General features: G+C 47.5%; 1 protein-coding gene across 1 annotated transcript in view; it reads right to left on the reverse strand.

The window, feature by feature from the left end:
* cfi (complement factor I) overlaps positions 1 to 17,426 on the reverse strand; it is a 120,837-nt gene that overhangs the window by 98,080 nt on the left and 5,331 nt on the right. Inside the window, exon 3 of the mRNA XM_070862263.1 lies at positions 7,335 to 7,495. Coding sequence (XP_070718364.1) covers positions 7,335 to 7,495 — 161 coding nt within the window. The remainder of the gene's footprint in view (positions 1 to 7,334; positions 7,496 to 17,426) is intronic.

The following is a 17,426-nucleotide window of genomic DNA, read 5'->3' on the forward strand; positions in this document are numbered from 1 at the left end:
CACTTGGCGCATATGTGCAGGAAGCTTGCAGCCAGGTTGATGTAGGAGGAGGACGGGCCCGATGTACACCCTACGAGGCCAAATGAATACTGGGGGAAATTGCTGGAAGCTGAAGTTCAGCGAGTTCATGTGTAGCACATATACAGTTCATATACCAGGACGCCACCGATAATGATGAAAATGCTCCACAGTGGTATCCTAGTATTAATGGAGCTGGACACAACGGCCAGCCAGTCCCTGATGAGTATCAAACAATTCGAAAGGTTGTGGGTGTCCAAGGCCAGGAGGCCAAAATTATTGCTGATTGACGCACAGCTACAGACATATACAAAGGAGATCATTCCAGTGCTAGGCAGCGCCACGGTAGTCGTGACCCACAAAGATTCGGAGAACAGGTTGCCACTCTGGATTGTCCCGGGGGATGGTCCCGCACTACTGGGGAGGAGTTGGCTTGCTGTCATGAACTGAAAATGGGGCAATGTCAATGCAATTTCTTCTGTGAAGCGAGTATCATGCTCACAGGTCCTGGACAAATTTGACTCATTATTTCAACCCGGCATCGGCACTTTCATGGGGGCCAAGGTAGTGATTCAGATAAACCCGGATGCCAGGCCAGTATACCACAAGGCCAGAGCGGTGCCATACGTGATGCGGGAAAAGATAGAATGCGAATTGGACCGCCTGCTGAGGGAAGGCATCATCTCGCCAGTCGAATTCAGTGACTGGGCGAGCCCGATTGTGCCGGTGCTCAAGGCGGATGGGTCGGTCAGGATATGTGGTGATTACAAGGCCACCATCAATCGGGTGTCACTCCAAGACCAGTACCCGCTACCGAGAGTGGAGGACCTCTTTGCAACGCTATCCGGTGGCAAACTTTTTTCAAAATTGGACGACCTCAGCTTACATGACCCAGGAGCTGGCGAGTGAGCCGAAGAAGCTGACCACCATCACGACACACAAGGGGTTGTTTGAGTATAACAGATGTCCGTTTTGGATTTGTTCGGCCGCCGCGATCTTTCAGCGAAATATGGAAAGCCTCCTCAAGTCAATTCCAAGGACGGTAGTTTTTCAAGACAACATCCTCATCACAGGCCGCGATACTGAAGAACACCTCCACAACCTGGAGGAGGTGCTATGCAAACTGGACCGGGTAGGGCTGCGACCAAAAAAGGCGAAGTGCGTCTTCTTAGCTCCAGAGGTAGAATTCTTGGGGAGGAGGGTAGTAGCAGATGGGATCAGACCTACTGCGTCCAAAATGGAAGTGATCCAGAGAGCACCCAGACCCCGTAACACGACGGAGCTGCGTCGTTCCTGGGGCTCCTGAACTATTTTGGTAACTTTCTTCCCAAATTGAGCACGCTGTTAGAGCCGCTACATGTGCTCCTACGCAAAGGTCGTGATTGGGTCTGGGGGGACAGCCAGGAAAGGGCTTTTGATAGAGCACGCAATTTGTTATGCTCCAACAAACGGTTAACGTTATGTGACCCGTGTAAGAAACTTGTTCTAACGTGCGATGCTTTGTCCTATGGGGTCGGGTGTGTGTTGCAGCATGTGAATGCCAATGGTCAGCTACAGCCAGTAGCTTATGCCTCCAGAAGTCTGTCCCAGGCAGAAAGGGGCTACGGGATGGTAGAAAAGGAAATGCTAGCATGTGTATATGCAGTAAAAAAAATGCACCAGTACCTATTTGGCAGAAAATTTGAGCTGGAGACAGATCACAAACCCCTAACGTCCCTTTTGGCCGACAACAAGGCCATAAATGCGAATGCATTGGCCCGCATACAGAGGTGGGCACTTACGTTAGCCGCCTATGACTACACAATTCGGCACAGCCTGGGCACTGAAAGCTGTGCCGAAGCACTCAGCAGGCTCCCACTAGCCACCACTGAGGGGGCAGCTGAGCATGATGCTGAGATGGTCATGGCTGTTGAAGCTTTCGAAAGCGAAGGCTCACCTGTGACAGCCCGTCAGATTAAAGTCTGAACAAATAAAGACCCGCTACTGTCTTTAGTTAAGAAATGTGTCCTGAATGGGGACTGGGCAGCCACGTACAGTGCATGCCCTGAGGAGTTTAAACCATTTCATAGGCGCAGGGATGAACTCTCGATTCAGGCCGATTGCCTACTGTGGGGAAACCAAGTAGTCATGCCCCAGAAGGGCAGAGAGGTGTTTATCAGAGAACTTCACAATGAGCACATAGGCATTGTCATGATGAAGGCAATTGCCAGGTCACACGTTTGGTGGCCAGATATAGATGCAGACCTGGAACTTTGTGTTCGCAGGTGCAACACATGTGCTCAGCTGGGCAACGCACCCAGGGAAGCCCCCCTTAGCCCCTGGTCCTGGCCTGCCAAGCCATGGTCACGCATCCATGTGGACTATGCAGGTCCTTTCATGGGAAAAATGTTTTTGGTTGTAGTAGACGCCTACTCCAAATGGATTGAGCGTGCCATTTTAAATTCAAGCACATCCTCTGCCACGGTAGAAAGTCTATGGGCAATATTCGCCGCCCATGTCTACCGTACGTCTTGGTCAGCGACAATAGCCCGTGCTTCACAAGCACTGAATTCCAGGACTTCATGGCAGGCAATAGAATCAACCGTGTCAGAACGGCACCATTCAAGCCGGCCTCAAACGGCCAGGTGGAACGAGTAGTGCAGAAAATCAAACAGGGGATGCTCAGAATCCAAGGGGGTTCCCTACAAAGCCGCTTATCATGCCTCCTGTTGGCCAATAGATCCCGACCATACTCGCTCACAGGGGTTCCACTCGCAGAGCTGCTAATGAAAAGGACGCTCAAAACCAGGTTATCCCTTATACACCCTAGTATGAAAGAAATTGTTGAGAGCAGGCGTCAGTCACAATGTGACTACCATGACAGGAATGCGAGGGCGCGATGTATTGATGTCAATGATCCTGTTTTTGTCCTTAATTATGCTGCAGGGCCCAAATGGTTTGCAGGCACTGTTATTGCCAAAGAGGGGAATAGGGATTTGGTAGTTAAACTTACCAATTGGCAAATCTGCCACAAACACATGGATCAATCTAAAAGGAGCTACCCCATAGAAGAATCAGAGGAAGAACATGACGTAAAGTTTACTCCACCACAGGTGATCGAACACCGGAACCAAGTGGAGGAGGGCCCAGTCACTGTGGGCAATCAGGACAGCCCTGAGGCACCGCAAACAGCAGACACTCAGGCCAGTGCCCAACAACTGGAGCCCCAACTCAGGCGCTCTACAAGGGAGTGTAAACCACCAGAGAGACTTAACCTGTGACCCCAATAAGACTTTGTGGGGGAGGTGATGTCATGCATTCAACTATCATTGTAACCCATGTATAAGCTGACCTAAGTTGTACACCTTGAGAACACTGACCACAGGAGGCAAATTTGTGGGAGACACTCCTAACCTGGGCTTTCAGGTATAAAAGGGGAAGCTCCACCCACCTTCATCACTTGAGGCTTTGGTAATAAAGGTAACTGGTCACAGAGTGACCTTCTCTCAAGTATGGGTCTCATGTGCATTTATACTGTATAGTAAGGACATATTAGAATCTTCAATCTGTCTCTTTTTTAGTGTTCACATTAGAAAGGGTCTAAGTCTACAAAATACAAGCTTTGTGAGCTATAACTTCATTGTAAATCATGTTCAATTGAAATTTTAAAAAAATGAACAGAGTGCTGCTAATGTCATGATGAACAAGGAACCTTTTGTCACTTTTAATTCTGCTTGTTATTTAGTGAAGTGTTTAAAAATTCAGTTTAAAAAAAAAATTATTAGGATGACAGCTCCAAGGACGTTCTGGGCCAATGTGTTTGTCACAGTATCTGAAGTATATCTCGTTATTGGAGATCAGTAAAGGTTCGGATGGATAGCGTAGATCATCAATAAGTTTAACATTTACCGTCTGACATCACTTGTCAGAAATTGGGGCACGCACTGCCCATGATTGTCTGACCATTTATTTTAGTGGTGGCAGGACTGCGTTCCCAGATTTCCAGTTGGTGCTGCCCACATGAAAATTTCTGCTGGCAAGACTTCCTACTGGCAACCTGGACTCAAAATTACCCCCTACATTTTCATCAGAGCAAATCTGATAATGAACACTTCAGAAAACCCTGGGCTAAATATTCTTCTTTATGTTAAGTGCTAACTGTAGCACCCATTTAAAGAAATGATTATTTTTTTAACTCCGTGATAGGACAGGACTTCATTTATGCATAATTTATGTATTAAAAAATTATGGAACTGGTTTTAGTGGCAAGAACCCCTAATTCAACACTGATTGAATGAGGTTGCCAATTGAGTGCCAAATATGCCAGCTGGTATGGGAAATGGGTGCTCTGCTGAGGGTATAGTTGGTGTACAATATTGGGGGAGAGATATGATAGCTTTGTTTTACATCTAACCGTATTATACCTCCGCTAAAAATGCTTGCTGATAACATTGGGCGGCCAAAATGGAAAGTGCCCCATTCCCAACCATGACCATAGAATCATAGAAAGATACAGCACAGAAGAAGGCTATTCGGCCCATCGTTCCTGTGCCGGCTCTTTAGTCGATCGATCCAATTAGTCCCATTCCCCTGCTCTTTCTCCACAACCCTGTAATTTTTTTCCCCTCAAGTATTTATCCAATTCCCTTTTGAAAGCTATTTTGAATTCACTTCCACTACCCTTTCAGGCTATGAATTTCAGATCACAACAACTCACTGAGTAAAAAATGTTTTCCTCAGATCACCTCTGGTTCTTTTGCCAATCATCGTAATTATGTGTCCACTGGTTACCGACTCTTCTGCCACTGGAAACAGTTTCTCCTGTTTACTCTATCAAAACCGTTCATGATTTTGAACACCTCTGTCAAATTTCTTCTTAACCTTCTCTGCTGTAAGGAAAACAACCGCAGCTTCTCCAGTCTCTCCACATAACTGAAGTCCCTCGTCCCTGGCACCATTCTAGTAAATTTCTTCTACACCCTTTCTAATGCCTTCACATCCTTCCTAAAGTGTGGTGTCCAGAATTGGACACAATACTCCAGCTGAGGCCAAACCATTGATTTATAAATGTTTTGCATAACTTCCTTGCATTTGTACTCTCTGTGGATTAAATTGGATAATCCCTGAAAACGGGTGCAGAGATCGCAGTGCGCGATTAATCCTGTTCATTGCGCTGCAGACAGCATGTCAAATCCATACTGCCTGCTGATTTCCATGATTGTTGTGTGCAGCCAGCACGGAGCAAGGCCATCACGATAGCCCAGGCATTCATAACCACGTGCGATAATACCAGACAGATATCTTCCCAGCATCGAAGCTCACCGGCAAGTACTGTGCATAAAATAACGTCGCTAGCAGGCAGAACTGCATATGGCAGGGACTACACATCTTCAGCTGCAAGACCTAGGATGACTCAGAGTCTGCCATTGGGCGTGAATGCAAATCCATTAGCACCATGTTGGTGCTGCGGGGGTAATCATAGAGCCCATCAATGTCAATTCAAGCACTACGTGTGCAAAGTCTGCCAAACAATGGGGCACCTCCAGCGAATGTGCAAGAGTGCTGCGACTCATCGCATGGCAAAGTTGGCAGAGGATGATCGATCAGGCGCGGATCACGCAGAACAAACAAGAGAGGCAACTCAACCCGAGGAAGAAGTGTATGGGGTACACACCTTCACCACCAAGAGCCCTCCTATTATGTTGAAAGTCAAATTGAATGGTATTCGGTATCAATGGAGTTGGACATGGGGGCGAGTCAGTCAATTACAGGCCAGAAGGCTTTTGAGAAACTGTGGGGCAACAAGGCACAAAGGCCCAAACTGAGCCTGATTTAGACAAAGCTGCGCACCTACACCAAAGAGCTCATACCAGTCATTGGCAGTGCGGCAGTTAAGGTATTGTATGATGGAACTGTGCATGATTTATCACTGTGGATTGTACCAGGCAATCGCCAAATGCTATTCGGCAGAAGCTGGCTGGGAAAGATTCGATAGAACTGGGACGACATCAAAGCATTATCTTCAATGGATGATGCCTCATGCACCCAAGTGCTGAGCAAGTTTCTGTCGCTATTTGAACCAGGCCTCGGCAACTTCACAGGCACCAAGGTGCAGATCCATCCAGTCCCCGATGCAAGGCCGGTTCATCACAAGGCTCGAGCGGTTCCCTATATGATGAGGCAGAAAGTCGAGACCGAACTGGACAGACTTCAATGAGAGAGAATCATATCGCCAGTCAAGTTCAACGAGTGGGCCAGTCCGATTGTTCCGGTGTTGAAAAGCGATGGCACGGTCAGAATCTGCGGAGACTACAAGGTAACGATCAACAGAGTCTCGTTACAGGACAGTACCCGCTACCCAAGGCGGATGACCTGTTCGCAATGTTAGCAGGGGGAAGTCGTTTACCAAGTTGACCCTAATCTCCACCTACATGACACAGAAGCTGGCTGAATCTTCAAAAAGATTGCCGTGCATCAACACGCACAAAGGACTGTTTATATACCACAGGTGCCCTTTTGGGATTCGCTCGGCTGCTGATCACTGGTCGTGACACCACCGAACACCTGCACGACCTGGAAGAGGTTCTAAGTCAACCAGACAGAGTGGGAATCAGGCTGAAACGCTCCAAGAGTGTTTTCCTGGCGCCAGAGGTTGAATTTTTGGGGAGAAAGATTGCGGCAGATGGCATCAGACCCACGGACTCTAAGACGGAGGCCATCAAAAATGCACCCAGACCACAGAATGTGATGGAGCTGTGTTTGTTCCTGGTACTCCGCAACTATTTTGGTAACTTTCTACCTGGGTTAATCACTTTGCTGGAACCGTTGCACATGTTGCTACGTAAGGGTGATGACTGGGTTTGGGGTAAATCTCAAGAGACAGCCTTTGAGAAGGCCAGAAACCTACTTTGTTCTAATAAGTTACTTGTACTGTATGACCCATGTGAATGATTAGTGCTAGCTTGTGATGCATCTTCATACGGGGTCGGCTGTGTGTTACAGCAAACTAATGTATCGGGCAAACTTCACCCGGTTGCATACGCGTCTAGAAGTCTGTCTAAGGCTGAAAGAGCCGACAGTATGTTCGAGAAAGAGGCATTGGCATGTGTATATGGGGCTAAGAAAATGCACCAATACCCATTTGGACTTCGGTTTGAGCTTGAAACTGACCACAAACCACTCATTTCGCTGTTCTCAGAAAGCAAAGGTATAAACACCAATGCTTCGTCCTGCATCCAAAGCTGGGCACTAACATTGTCCGCCTATGACTATGTTATCCACCACAGACCAGGTACGGAGAACTGTGCTGATGCCCTCAGTCGGCTACCATTGCCCACTATCGGGATGGAAATGGCGCAGCCTGCAGACTTGCTTCTGGTCACGGATGCTTTTAAGAGCGCGGGGTCACCTGTCATTGCTCGCCAGATCAGGATCTGGACCAGCCAGGATCCTGTGTTATCACTTGTGAAAAGTTGCGTCCTCAATGGGAGCTGGTCGGCTGTTCCCGGGGAAATGCAAGATGAAATTAAGCTGTTTCACCGATGCAAAGCTGAAATGTCCATCCAGTCGGATTGTCTCAAGGGGTAATCACGTGGTTTTGCCAAAAAAAGGTAGGGAAACGTTTATGCGCGACCTACACAATACCCACCCTGGTATAGTCATGATGAAGACTATAGCCAGGTCGCATGTTTAATGGCCCGGCATTGACTCGGACTTAGAGTCATGCGTACACCAGTGCAACACATACTCACAACTGAGCAATGCACCAAGGGAGGCTCGATTGAGTCTGTGGTCATGGCCCTCCAAACCGTGGTCCAGGATCCATGTAGATTTTGCTGGCCCCTTTCTCGGAAAGATGTTTTTAGTTGTGGACGCTTATCTAAATGGATTGAGTGCATAATCATGTCATCCAGCACATCCACTGCCACCATTGAAAGCTTCCGGGCTATGTTCGCCACTCATGGCTTGCCCAACGTCCTTGTCAGTGACAATGGACTGTGTTTCACCAGCTCGGAATTCAATGAGTTTATGACCCGCAATGGCATCAAACAGGGTTGTGAATCTGTGGAATTTTCTGCCCAAGGAAGCAGTTGAGGTTAGCTCATTGAATGTATTCAAATCATAGATGGATAGATTTTTAACCAATAAGGGAATCAAGGGTTATGGGGAGCGGGCGGGTAAGTGGAGCTGAGTCCACGGCCAGATCAGCCATGATCTTGTTGAATGGTGGAGCAGGCTCGAGGGGCTAGATGGCCTACTCCTGTTCCTAATTCTTATGTTCTTATGTCAGGTCTGCCCCATTTAAGCCCACATCCAACGGTCAAGCAGAACAGGCAGTCCAAACTACCAAGCAGAGCTTGAAATGAATGACGGAAGGCTCCTTGCAGACCCGCTTATCTCGGGTTCTGCTCAGCTACTGGACACGACCTCACTCGCTCACTGGGGTTCCCCCTGTAGAATTGTTAATGAACAGAGCACTCAAAACCAGGCTCTCCCGAGTCCACCCGGATCTAAATGATCATGTGGAAACGGGGCGTTACCGTAAAAACATGTACCACAATCACACGGCTGTATCGCGTGACATTGATGTTAATGACCCTGTGTTTGTCATGGTCCTAAATGGGTTGTTGGCACTGTCTTGGCCAAGGAGGGGAATAGAGTGTTTATAGTCAAACTATTGAGTGGACAAACGTGCAGAAAGCATTTAGATCGGACCAAACTGCGGCTCACTGACAACCAGGAACAACCTGAAGAGGACATCACCATCATCGATCCACCAACACACACCCAACTAGCAATCGATCTCGCTGTGAATCAAGAGGGTAAACCCACCATTCCCAACAGTCCTGTCAGACCAGCCGCGCCGCAGTGCAGCAATGGTCCGGCCAACTCACCCATGCCAGAGTTTGAACTCAGACGATCAACCAGGGAGCGTAGGGCCCCGGATCATCTCAACTTGTAAATAATTTGTATCAAAGACTTTGGGGGGGGGGGGGGGAAGTGATGTTATGTATGTAAACATTGTAACTGTGTAAGACTTGCCACCAGAGGGCTCAACTGTTGGAGGCCCAAGGGTCACCTGTACACCTCGTGCAAGGGCGTATAAAAGGTTGTCTGCGAGGCTGCTTAGGCACTCGAGTTGTATTAAAGAGACTAAGGTCACATCAGTTTTATCTCACAGTACTCAGTCTTGTGGAGTTCTTCCATATTTAACAAGCACAACTGTGGAACCCAGTAGTGTCTGAAGGCCAACGTCTCAGCTTCTATTGCAGCACAAGCAGCTTCTACCAAAAGTCTGAGTGCTGCGCTGGAAGCTCAGATTACTCCCATCATAACTGTGCATACCAGTGTTACATAGAAACATAGGAAACAGGTGCAGGAAACATAGAAACATAGAAAATAGGTGCAGGAGTAGGCCATTCGGCCCTTTGAGCCTGCGCCACCATTCAATATGATCATGGCTGATGATGCAACTTTAGTACCCCATTCCTGCTTTCTCTCCATACCCCTTAATCCCTTTAGTCGTAAGGGCCACATGGAGTACAAAAGCAGGGAGGTCCTGCTGCAACTGTACAGGGTATTGGTGAGGCCGCACCTGGAGTACTGCGTGCAGTTTTGGTCACCTTACTTAAGGAAGGATATACTGGCTTTGGAGGGGGTACAGGGACGATTCACTCGGCTGATTCCGGAGATGAGGGGGTTACCTTATGATGATAGATTGAGTAGACTGGGTCTTTACTCGTTGGAGTTCAGAAGGATGAGGGGTGACCTTATAGAAACATTTAAAATAATGAAAGGGATAGACAAGATAGAGGCAGAGAGGTTGTTTCCACTGGTCGGGGAGACTAGAACTAGGGGGCACAGCCTCAAAATACGGGGGAGCCAATTTAAAACCGAGTTGAGAAGGAATTTCTTCTCCCAGAGGGTTGTGAATCTGTGGAATTCTCTGCCCAAGGAAGCAGTTGAGGCTAGCTCATTGAATGTATTCAAATCACAGATAGATAGATTTTTAACCAATCAGGGAATTAAGGGTTATGGGGAGCGGGCGGGTAAGTGGAGCTGAGTCCACGGCCAGATCAGCCATGATCTTTTTGAATGGCGGAGCAGGCTCGAGGGGCTAGATGGCCTACTCCTGTTCCTAATTCTTATGTTCTTATGTTCTTATGTTCTAACTCCCTTTTGAATATATCTAACGAACTGGCCTCAACAACTTTCTGTGGCAGAGAATTGCACAGGTTCACAATTCTCTGAGTGAAGAAGTTTCTCCTCATCTCAGTCCTAAATGGTTTACCCCTTATCCTTAGACTGTGACCCCTGGTTCTGGACTTCCCCAACATCGGGAACATTCTTCTTGCATCTAACCTGTCCAGTCCCGTCAGAATTTTATATATTTCTATGAGATCCCCTCTTATCCTTCTAAACTCCAGTGAATACAGGCCCAGTCGATCCAGTCTCTCCTCATATGTCAGTCCTGCCATCCCGGGAATCAGTCTGGTGAACCTTCGTTGCACTCCCTCAATATGAAGAATGTCCTTCCGCAGATTAGGAGACCAAAACTGTACACAATATTCAAGGCCCTGTACAACTGCAGTAAGACCTCCCTACTCCCATACTCAAATCCTCTCGCTATGAAGGCCAACATGCCATTTGCCTTCTTCACCACCTGCTGTACCTGCATGCCAACCTTCAATGACTGACTGAACCATGACACCCAGGTCTCGTTGCAGCTCCCCCTTTCCTAATCTGTCGCCATTCAGATAATATTCTGCCTTCGTGTTTTTGCCACCAAAGTGTATAACCTCACATTTATCTCCTTTATACTGCATCTGTCATGCATTTGCCCACTCACCTTAGCATCCTCCTCACAGCTCACACTGCTACCCAGCTTAATGTCATCTGCAAACTTGGAGATATTACATTCAATTCCTTTGTCTAAATCATTGATGTATATTGTAAATAGTTGGGGTTCCAGCACTGAACCTTGCGGTACTCAACTAGTCACTGTCTGCCATTCTGAAAAGGACCCGTTTATTTCTACTCTTTGCTTCCTATCTGCCAACTAGTTCTCTATCCACATCAATATATTACCCCCAATACCATGTGCTTTAATTTTGCACACTAATCTCTTGTGTGGGACCTTGTCAAAAGCCTTTTGAAAGTCCAAATACACCACATCCACTGGTTCTCCCTTGTCCACTCTACTAGTTACATCCTCAAAAAACTCTAGATTTGACAAGCATGATTTCCCTTTCATAAATCCATGCTGACTTGAACCGATCCTGTCACTGCTTTCCAAATGCGCTGCTATTACATCTTTAATAATTGATTCCAACATTTTCCCCACTACCGATGTCAGGCTAACCGGTCTATATTTCCCTGTTTTCTCTCACCCTCCATTTTTAAAAAGTGGGGTTACATTAGCTACCCTCCAATCCATAGGAACTGATCCAGAGTCTATAGAATGTTGGAAAATGACCACCAATGCATCCACTCTCTCTAGGGCCACTTCCTTAAGTACTCTGGGATGCAGATTATCAGGGCCTGGGGCTTTATTGGCCTTCAATCCCATCAATTTCCCGAATACAATTTCCTGACTAATGGGGATTTCTTTCAGTTCCTCCTTCTCGCTAGACCCTCGGTCCCCTAGTATTTCCGGAAGATTATTTGTGTCTTCCTTAGTGAAGACAGAACCAAAGTATTTGTTCAATTGGTCTGCCATTTCTTTGTTCCCCATTATAAATTCACCTGATTCTGACTGCAATGGACCTACATTTGTCTTCATTAATCTTTTTCTCTTCACATATCTATAGAAACTTTTGCAGTCAGTTTTTATGTTCCCTGCAAGCTTATTCTCATACTCTATTTTCCCCCTCCTAATTAAACCCTTTGTCCTCCTCTGCTGAATTCTAAATTTCTCCCAGTCCTCAGGTTTGCTGTTTTTTCTGGCCAATTTATATGCCTCTTCCTTGGATTTAACACTATCCCTAATTTCCCTTGTTAGCCACAGTTGAGCCACCTTCCCGGTTTTATTTTTACGCCAGACAGGGATGTGCAATTGTTATAGTTCATCCATGTAATCCTTAAATGTCTGCCATTGCCTATCCACCATCAACCTTTTAAGTATCATGTTCAACGGGGCTTCCAGGGTTTCACATTTGACCAGCAGTGTATTCTCCAACAAATTACTAGGATTGCTGAAACGCTGCCCCGGGGGGAGTGGCAATAGCTTTGTGGAGCATGAACTTGCTTTCCTTTCTCAGGATTACAGCATTCCTGCTCCCACCCCAGCCACTCCGCCAGTGCCCTTACTGTTACCTGTCAGCCAACCAGCCCAGACTGCTGCCGCCCATGCCAAGGTGGTGCAGTCTGCAGTTAGGCTTTCTCGGCCCAGAGCTGCTCAAGATCGCCATCCAAGGCCATCTGCAGTCTTCTCAATTGAAGGTCAGCAGCCTTCCATCAGCCCTGCTGCAGCCAGTGGGGTAGCACTGTGTAGGAGCACTTGGAGAGGAAAAGCACACAGAAGAGGCATGAAGTGAATGCACAAGGGTGCTTAGTTTAATTTTGTATGTATTGCAGCATGATTTAATTTATAAATTTGGTTTGGAATGTGTATTTTGTTTTTTAGATTTGTGTTGTCGGAAGGAGAATGATGTGATGGTCAGTGACAAAGGATCGATAAGGAGTGTGAGATTGTTAATAATTGGGGAATTCTTCTTGAAATTACTGGTATCACTCACAAATTATTTGATACTGTAGAGCCCAGGCAGCATCCCTTCCACTTCCTGTTCCTCCTGTTTCTCCTCCTCCTCCACATCTTCTTCCTCCTCCTCATTCTCCGCTCGTTCCTCAGCTTCTCGCCTGATAGGTGGTGGCAAGGGCTGTTCCCTCTGGCAGGACTCCTCCAGATTGGTCCAGGCAGAGGAAGCATTGCTCGAGGATGCTGATGATGTGCTCTATAATGTTCCTTGTTTCCTACATTACAATAGTGACTACACTTCAAAAAAGTACTTCATTGACTGTAAAGCGCTTTCAGTATATTCAAGATTGAGATAGATAGATTTTTGGACTCCAGAAGAATCAAGGGATATGGAGATCGAGTGGGAAAGTGAGTTGACATCGATGATCAAATCTGATCTTATTGAACGGCAGATCATGCTCCAGGGGCCGTATGGCCCACTCCTGCTCCTATTTTTTATGTTCTTATGAAGCCTGCAATCTGAGCAAATCCTTGTGTTTGCTCCGTCTGCTTAGTCTCTAAAAAGAGGAAATGAGATGAAGCTGTGTCTGTGTATAGAGAGCCTCACTGGCCTCCCTTATGCGGCAGCGCAGCACAAACTGCGAGATGTTGCCTTTATCGCCAGCAGCAGCCTGGAAGGAGTTAGACACAAGTTAAGAGCCATGTTCACCTTCACAACCACAGGCAATGCGGTCCTTGCTCTGCTTTGAGGTTGCAGCTGTGGCTGCAGCCTTGGCAGATTTCAGTCACGACCTCTTTAGTGAAGCAAAGGCGTCTCAAGTATTGGTCCTCACTGAAGTTCAGGGAAGAGAATTGCTCCCTAAAGACTCTCTGTGGATATGGCCACCTACTCGGAGCCTTTCTCCCCCCTCCTCCTCTTCCCTCTTCTAGCAGCTTGTCCTGCTCTGCATGGCCTCTCTTCATTCTCCCAACATGCTCAATTTCAAGAGAAAGTCATACCTGACCACCCATACCTGGAAGCAACCAGTTTCAGCACAAGCCTTTAAATCACCAAAAAAGTACTTCAGCACCAGCGAGACGGTGCCCTGTAAACTATTGCAACGAGCAGGCAGTGACTAGTGGGGTGCCGCAGGGCTCAGTGCTGGGACCCCAGCTATTTACAATGTACATCAATGATTTAGATGAAGGAATTGAGTGTAATATCTCTAAGTTTGCAGATGGCACTAAGCTGGGAGGCGTTGTGAGCTGTGAGGAGGATGCCAAGAGGCTGAAGGGTGACTTGGACAGATGAGGTGAGTGGGCAAATGCATGGCAGATGCAGTATAATGCGGATAAATGTGAGGTTATCCACTTTGGTGGCAAAAACACGAAGGCAGAATATTATCTGAATGGCGGCAGATTAGGAAAAGGGGAGGTGCAATAAGACCTGGGTGTCATGGTTCATCAGTCATTGAAGGTTGGCATGCAGGTACAGCAGGCGGTGAAGAAGGCAAATGGCATGTTGGCCTTCATAGCGAGAGGATTTGAGTACAGGAGCAGGGAGGTCTTACTGCAGTTGTACAGGGCCTTGGTGAGGCCTCACCTGGAATATTGTGTTCCATCTTGGTCTCCTAATCTGAGGAAGGACATTCATGCTATTGAGGGAGTGTAGTGAAGGTTCACCAAACTGATTCCTGGGATGGCAGGACTGACATATGAGGAGAGACTGGATTGACTGGGCCTGTATTACTGGAGTTTAGAAGGATGAGAGGGGATCTCATAGAAACATATAAAATTCTGACAGGACTGAACAGGTTAGATGCAAGAAGAATGTTCCCGATGTTGGGGAAGTCCAGAACCAGGGGTGACAGTCTAAGGATAAGGGGTAAACCATTTAGGACTGAGATGAGGAGAAACTTCTTCACTCAGAGAATTGTGAACCTGTGGAATTCTCTACCACAGAAAGTTGTTAAGGCCAGTTCGTTAGATATATTCAAAAGGGAGTTAGATGTGGCCCTTACGGCTAAAGGGATCAAGGGGTATGGAGAGAAAGCAGGAATGGAGTACTAAAGTTGCATCATCAGCCATGATCATATTGAATGGTGGTGCAGGTTCGAAGGGCCGAATGGCCTACTCCTGCACCTATTTTCTATGTTTCTATGTTTAGCCAAAAATAGGAAAGCTCCAAGAATACATAGAATTGCACCAGCAGCCAGAAGAAATAATCCAGCAACTAACCTGTAAGTAGTTCATGATTCCGTTCAATAACGCTGAGCGGGGGTGGAGGGAGGTCCTTCATGCCATTTAACATCATGTTCAGCAGTGTGATATTAAGACAGGGCATAGGCTGGAGAGTGGAACTAGAAAATGGCAGTGCTGACGTCAAATTAGCATTGCACACTGATTAACATCAATAAAGCCAATGATCCCATATGATTTTTTAACAGCCTTCTCAACTTGACCTGTCAAAGAATTGTGTACATACACCCCCAGATCTTTCTGTTCCAGCACTCCTTTTAAAATTGTAGCATTTAGTTTATATTCTTCCTCGCAATATGTTTCACTTCACAATTGGTATTAAATTTCATCTGCCATGTGACTGCCCATTGCACCAGTCTGTCTATGTCCTCCTGAAGTCTGTTACTATCTATTGTGTTTCTAATACAGATGAGGCTGCACACAGGGAGGTTAAAGTAACAGTGACCTCAGTTTTTATTAAGACACTCCAGAGTGAGGAACAGGCCTTAGGGGCCGGCTAATATACAATGCTCCCAAGGGATGCTGGGATCCCTTGGGACGTCAGGGGATGAGCTCCCTGGTGGCGGAACATGAGAGTGCATGCTTTACAGATACACAACATCACTCTCCCGCAAAGTCAAAGTGAAAACTATTTACAAGGTGAGGCGGTTGGGAGCCTTTCTTTCCCTGGTGGACCGCCTCGGTACAAATGTCTGTTCTGGTGTGTTGGCTGTGCCCTCGCTGGGCTGGCGTGTTGTTGGCCCTGCAGGGCTGCTAGGTGAGCCTGGCCTCGCTGCGCTGTTGGGCGTGATGGGTTCGATTTACTGGTCCGGTGTGGTGTCGTTGATCCTTTGGGTGTGTGTTGTGGGCTCGAAAAAGGTGGTGTCTGCTGTGGGTTGTTCAGGGCAGTCTGTGAACCGCAACCTCGTTTGGTCCAGGTGCTTTCTGCAATTTTGTACATTGTCTAGTTTGACTACAAACACCCTATTCCCTTCTTTAGCTATCACCGTGCCTGCGATCCACTTGGGATCACGTCCATAGGTTAGCACATATACAGGGTCATTCAGATCAATTTCCCGTGACACAGTGGCGCGACCATCGTTTACATTTTGTTGCTGCCGCCTGCTCTCTACCTGATCATGCAGGTTGGGGTGAACCAGCGAGAGTCTGGTTTTAAGTGTCCTTTTCATGAGTAGCTCAGCCGGGGGTACCCCTGTCAGTCAGTGGGGTCTTGTGCGGTAGCTGAGCAGTACTCGGAACAGGCGGGTTTGGAGTGAGCCTTCTGTGACTCGTTTAAGACTCTGTTTGATGGTTTGTACTGCCCGCTCTGCCTGCCCATTGGAGGCTGGTTTAAACGGGGCTGAGGTGACATGTTTGATCCTATTGCGGGTCATGAATTCTTTAAATTCGGCACTGGTGAAACATGGCCCGTTGTCACTGACCAGTATGTCAGGCAGGCCGTGGGTGGCAAACATGGCCCTCAGGCTTTCAATGGTGGCGGTGGCGGTGCTTCCCGACATTATTTCACATTCAATCCATTTTGAAAAAGCATCTACCACCACCAGGAACATTTTACCGAGAAACAGGCCCGCATGGTCGACATAGATCCTCGACCATGGTCTGGAGGGCCAGGACCACAAACTTAGTGGTGCCTCTCTGGGCGTGTTGCTCAACTGAGCACATACGCTGCATTGCCGTACACAGGACTCTAAGTCAGAGCCGATACTGGGCTACCACACATGGCATCTGGCTATCGCTTTCATCATTACTATACCCGGGTGTGTGCTGTGGAGATCCGAGATGAACGTCTTCCTGCCCTTTTTTGTTAGCACTACGCAGTTACCCCACAACAGGCAGTCTGCCTGAATGGACAGCTCGTCCTTTCGCCACTGGACGGCTTGATTGGCTCGTGCATTTCAACGGGAATGCTGACCCAGCTCCCATACAATACACAGTTTTTTTTACTAGAGACAGCAGAGGATCTTGGCTGGTCCAAGTCCTAATCTGGCGGGCCGTGACAGGCGATTTATCATTTTCAAACGCTTCCATGACCATCAACAAGTCTGCGGGCTGCGCCACCATCAACAAGTTTGCAGGCTGCGCCATTTCCACTCCCGTGGTGGGCAATGGTAGCCGACTGAGAGCATCCGCACAGTTCTCGGTGCCTGGCCTGTGGCGGATGGTATAGTTATACGCTGATAGTGTGAGTGCCCACCTTTGTATGCGGGCTGAGGCATTAGTATTTATCCCCTTGTTTTCAGCGAACAGGGATGTGAGGGGCTTGTGATCGGTTTCCAGCTCAAATTTGAGGCCAAAAACAGGTACTGATGCATTTTCTTTACCCCGAACACACACGCTAATGTCTTTTTCTCAATCATGCTGTAGGCCCTCTCAGCCTTAGACAAGCTCCTGGAAGCATAGGCGACAGGTTGCAACTTCCCCACAACGTTAGCTTGTTGTAATACACACCCGACTCCATACGACGACGCGTCACATGCTAGCACAAGTCTTTTAC

This window comes from Pristiophorus japonicus, chromosome 2 (genome assembly GCF_044704955.1).
Source record: "Pristiophorus japonicus isolate sPriJap1 chromosome 2, sPriJap1.hap1, whole genome shotgun sequence".
Classification (NCBI taxonomy): Eukaryota; Metazoa; Chordata; class Chondrichthyes; family Pristiophoridae; genus Pristiophorus; species Pristiophorus japonicus.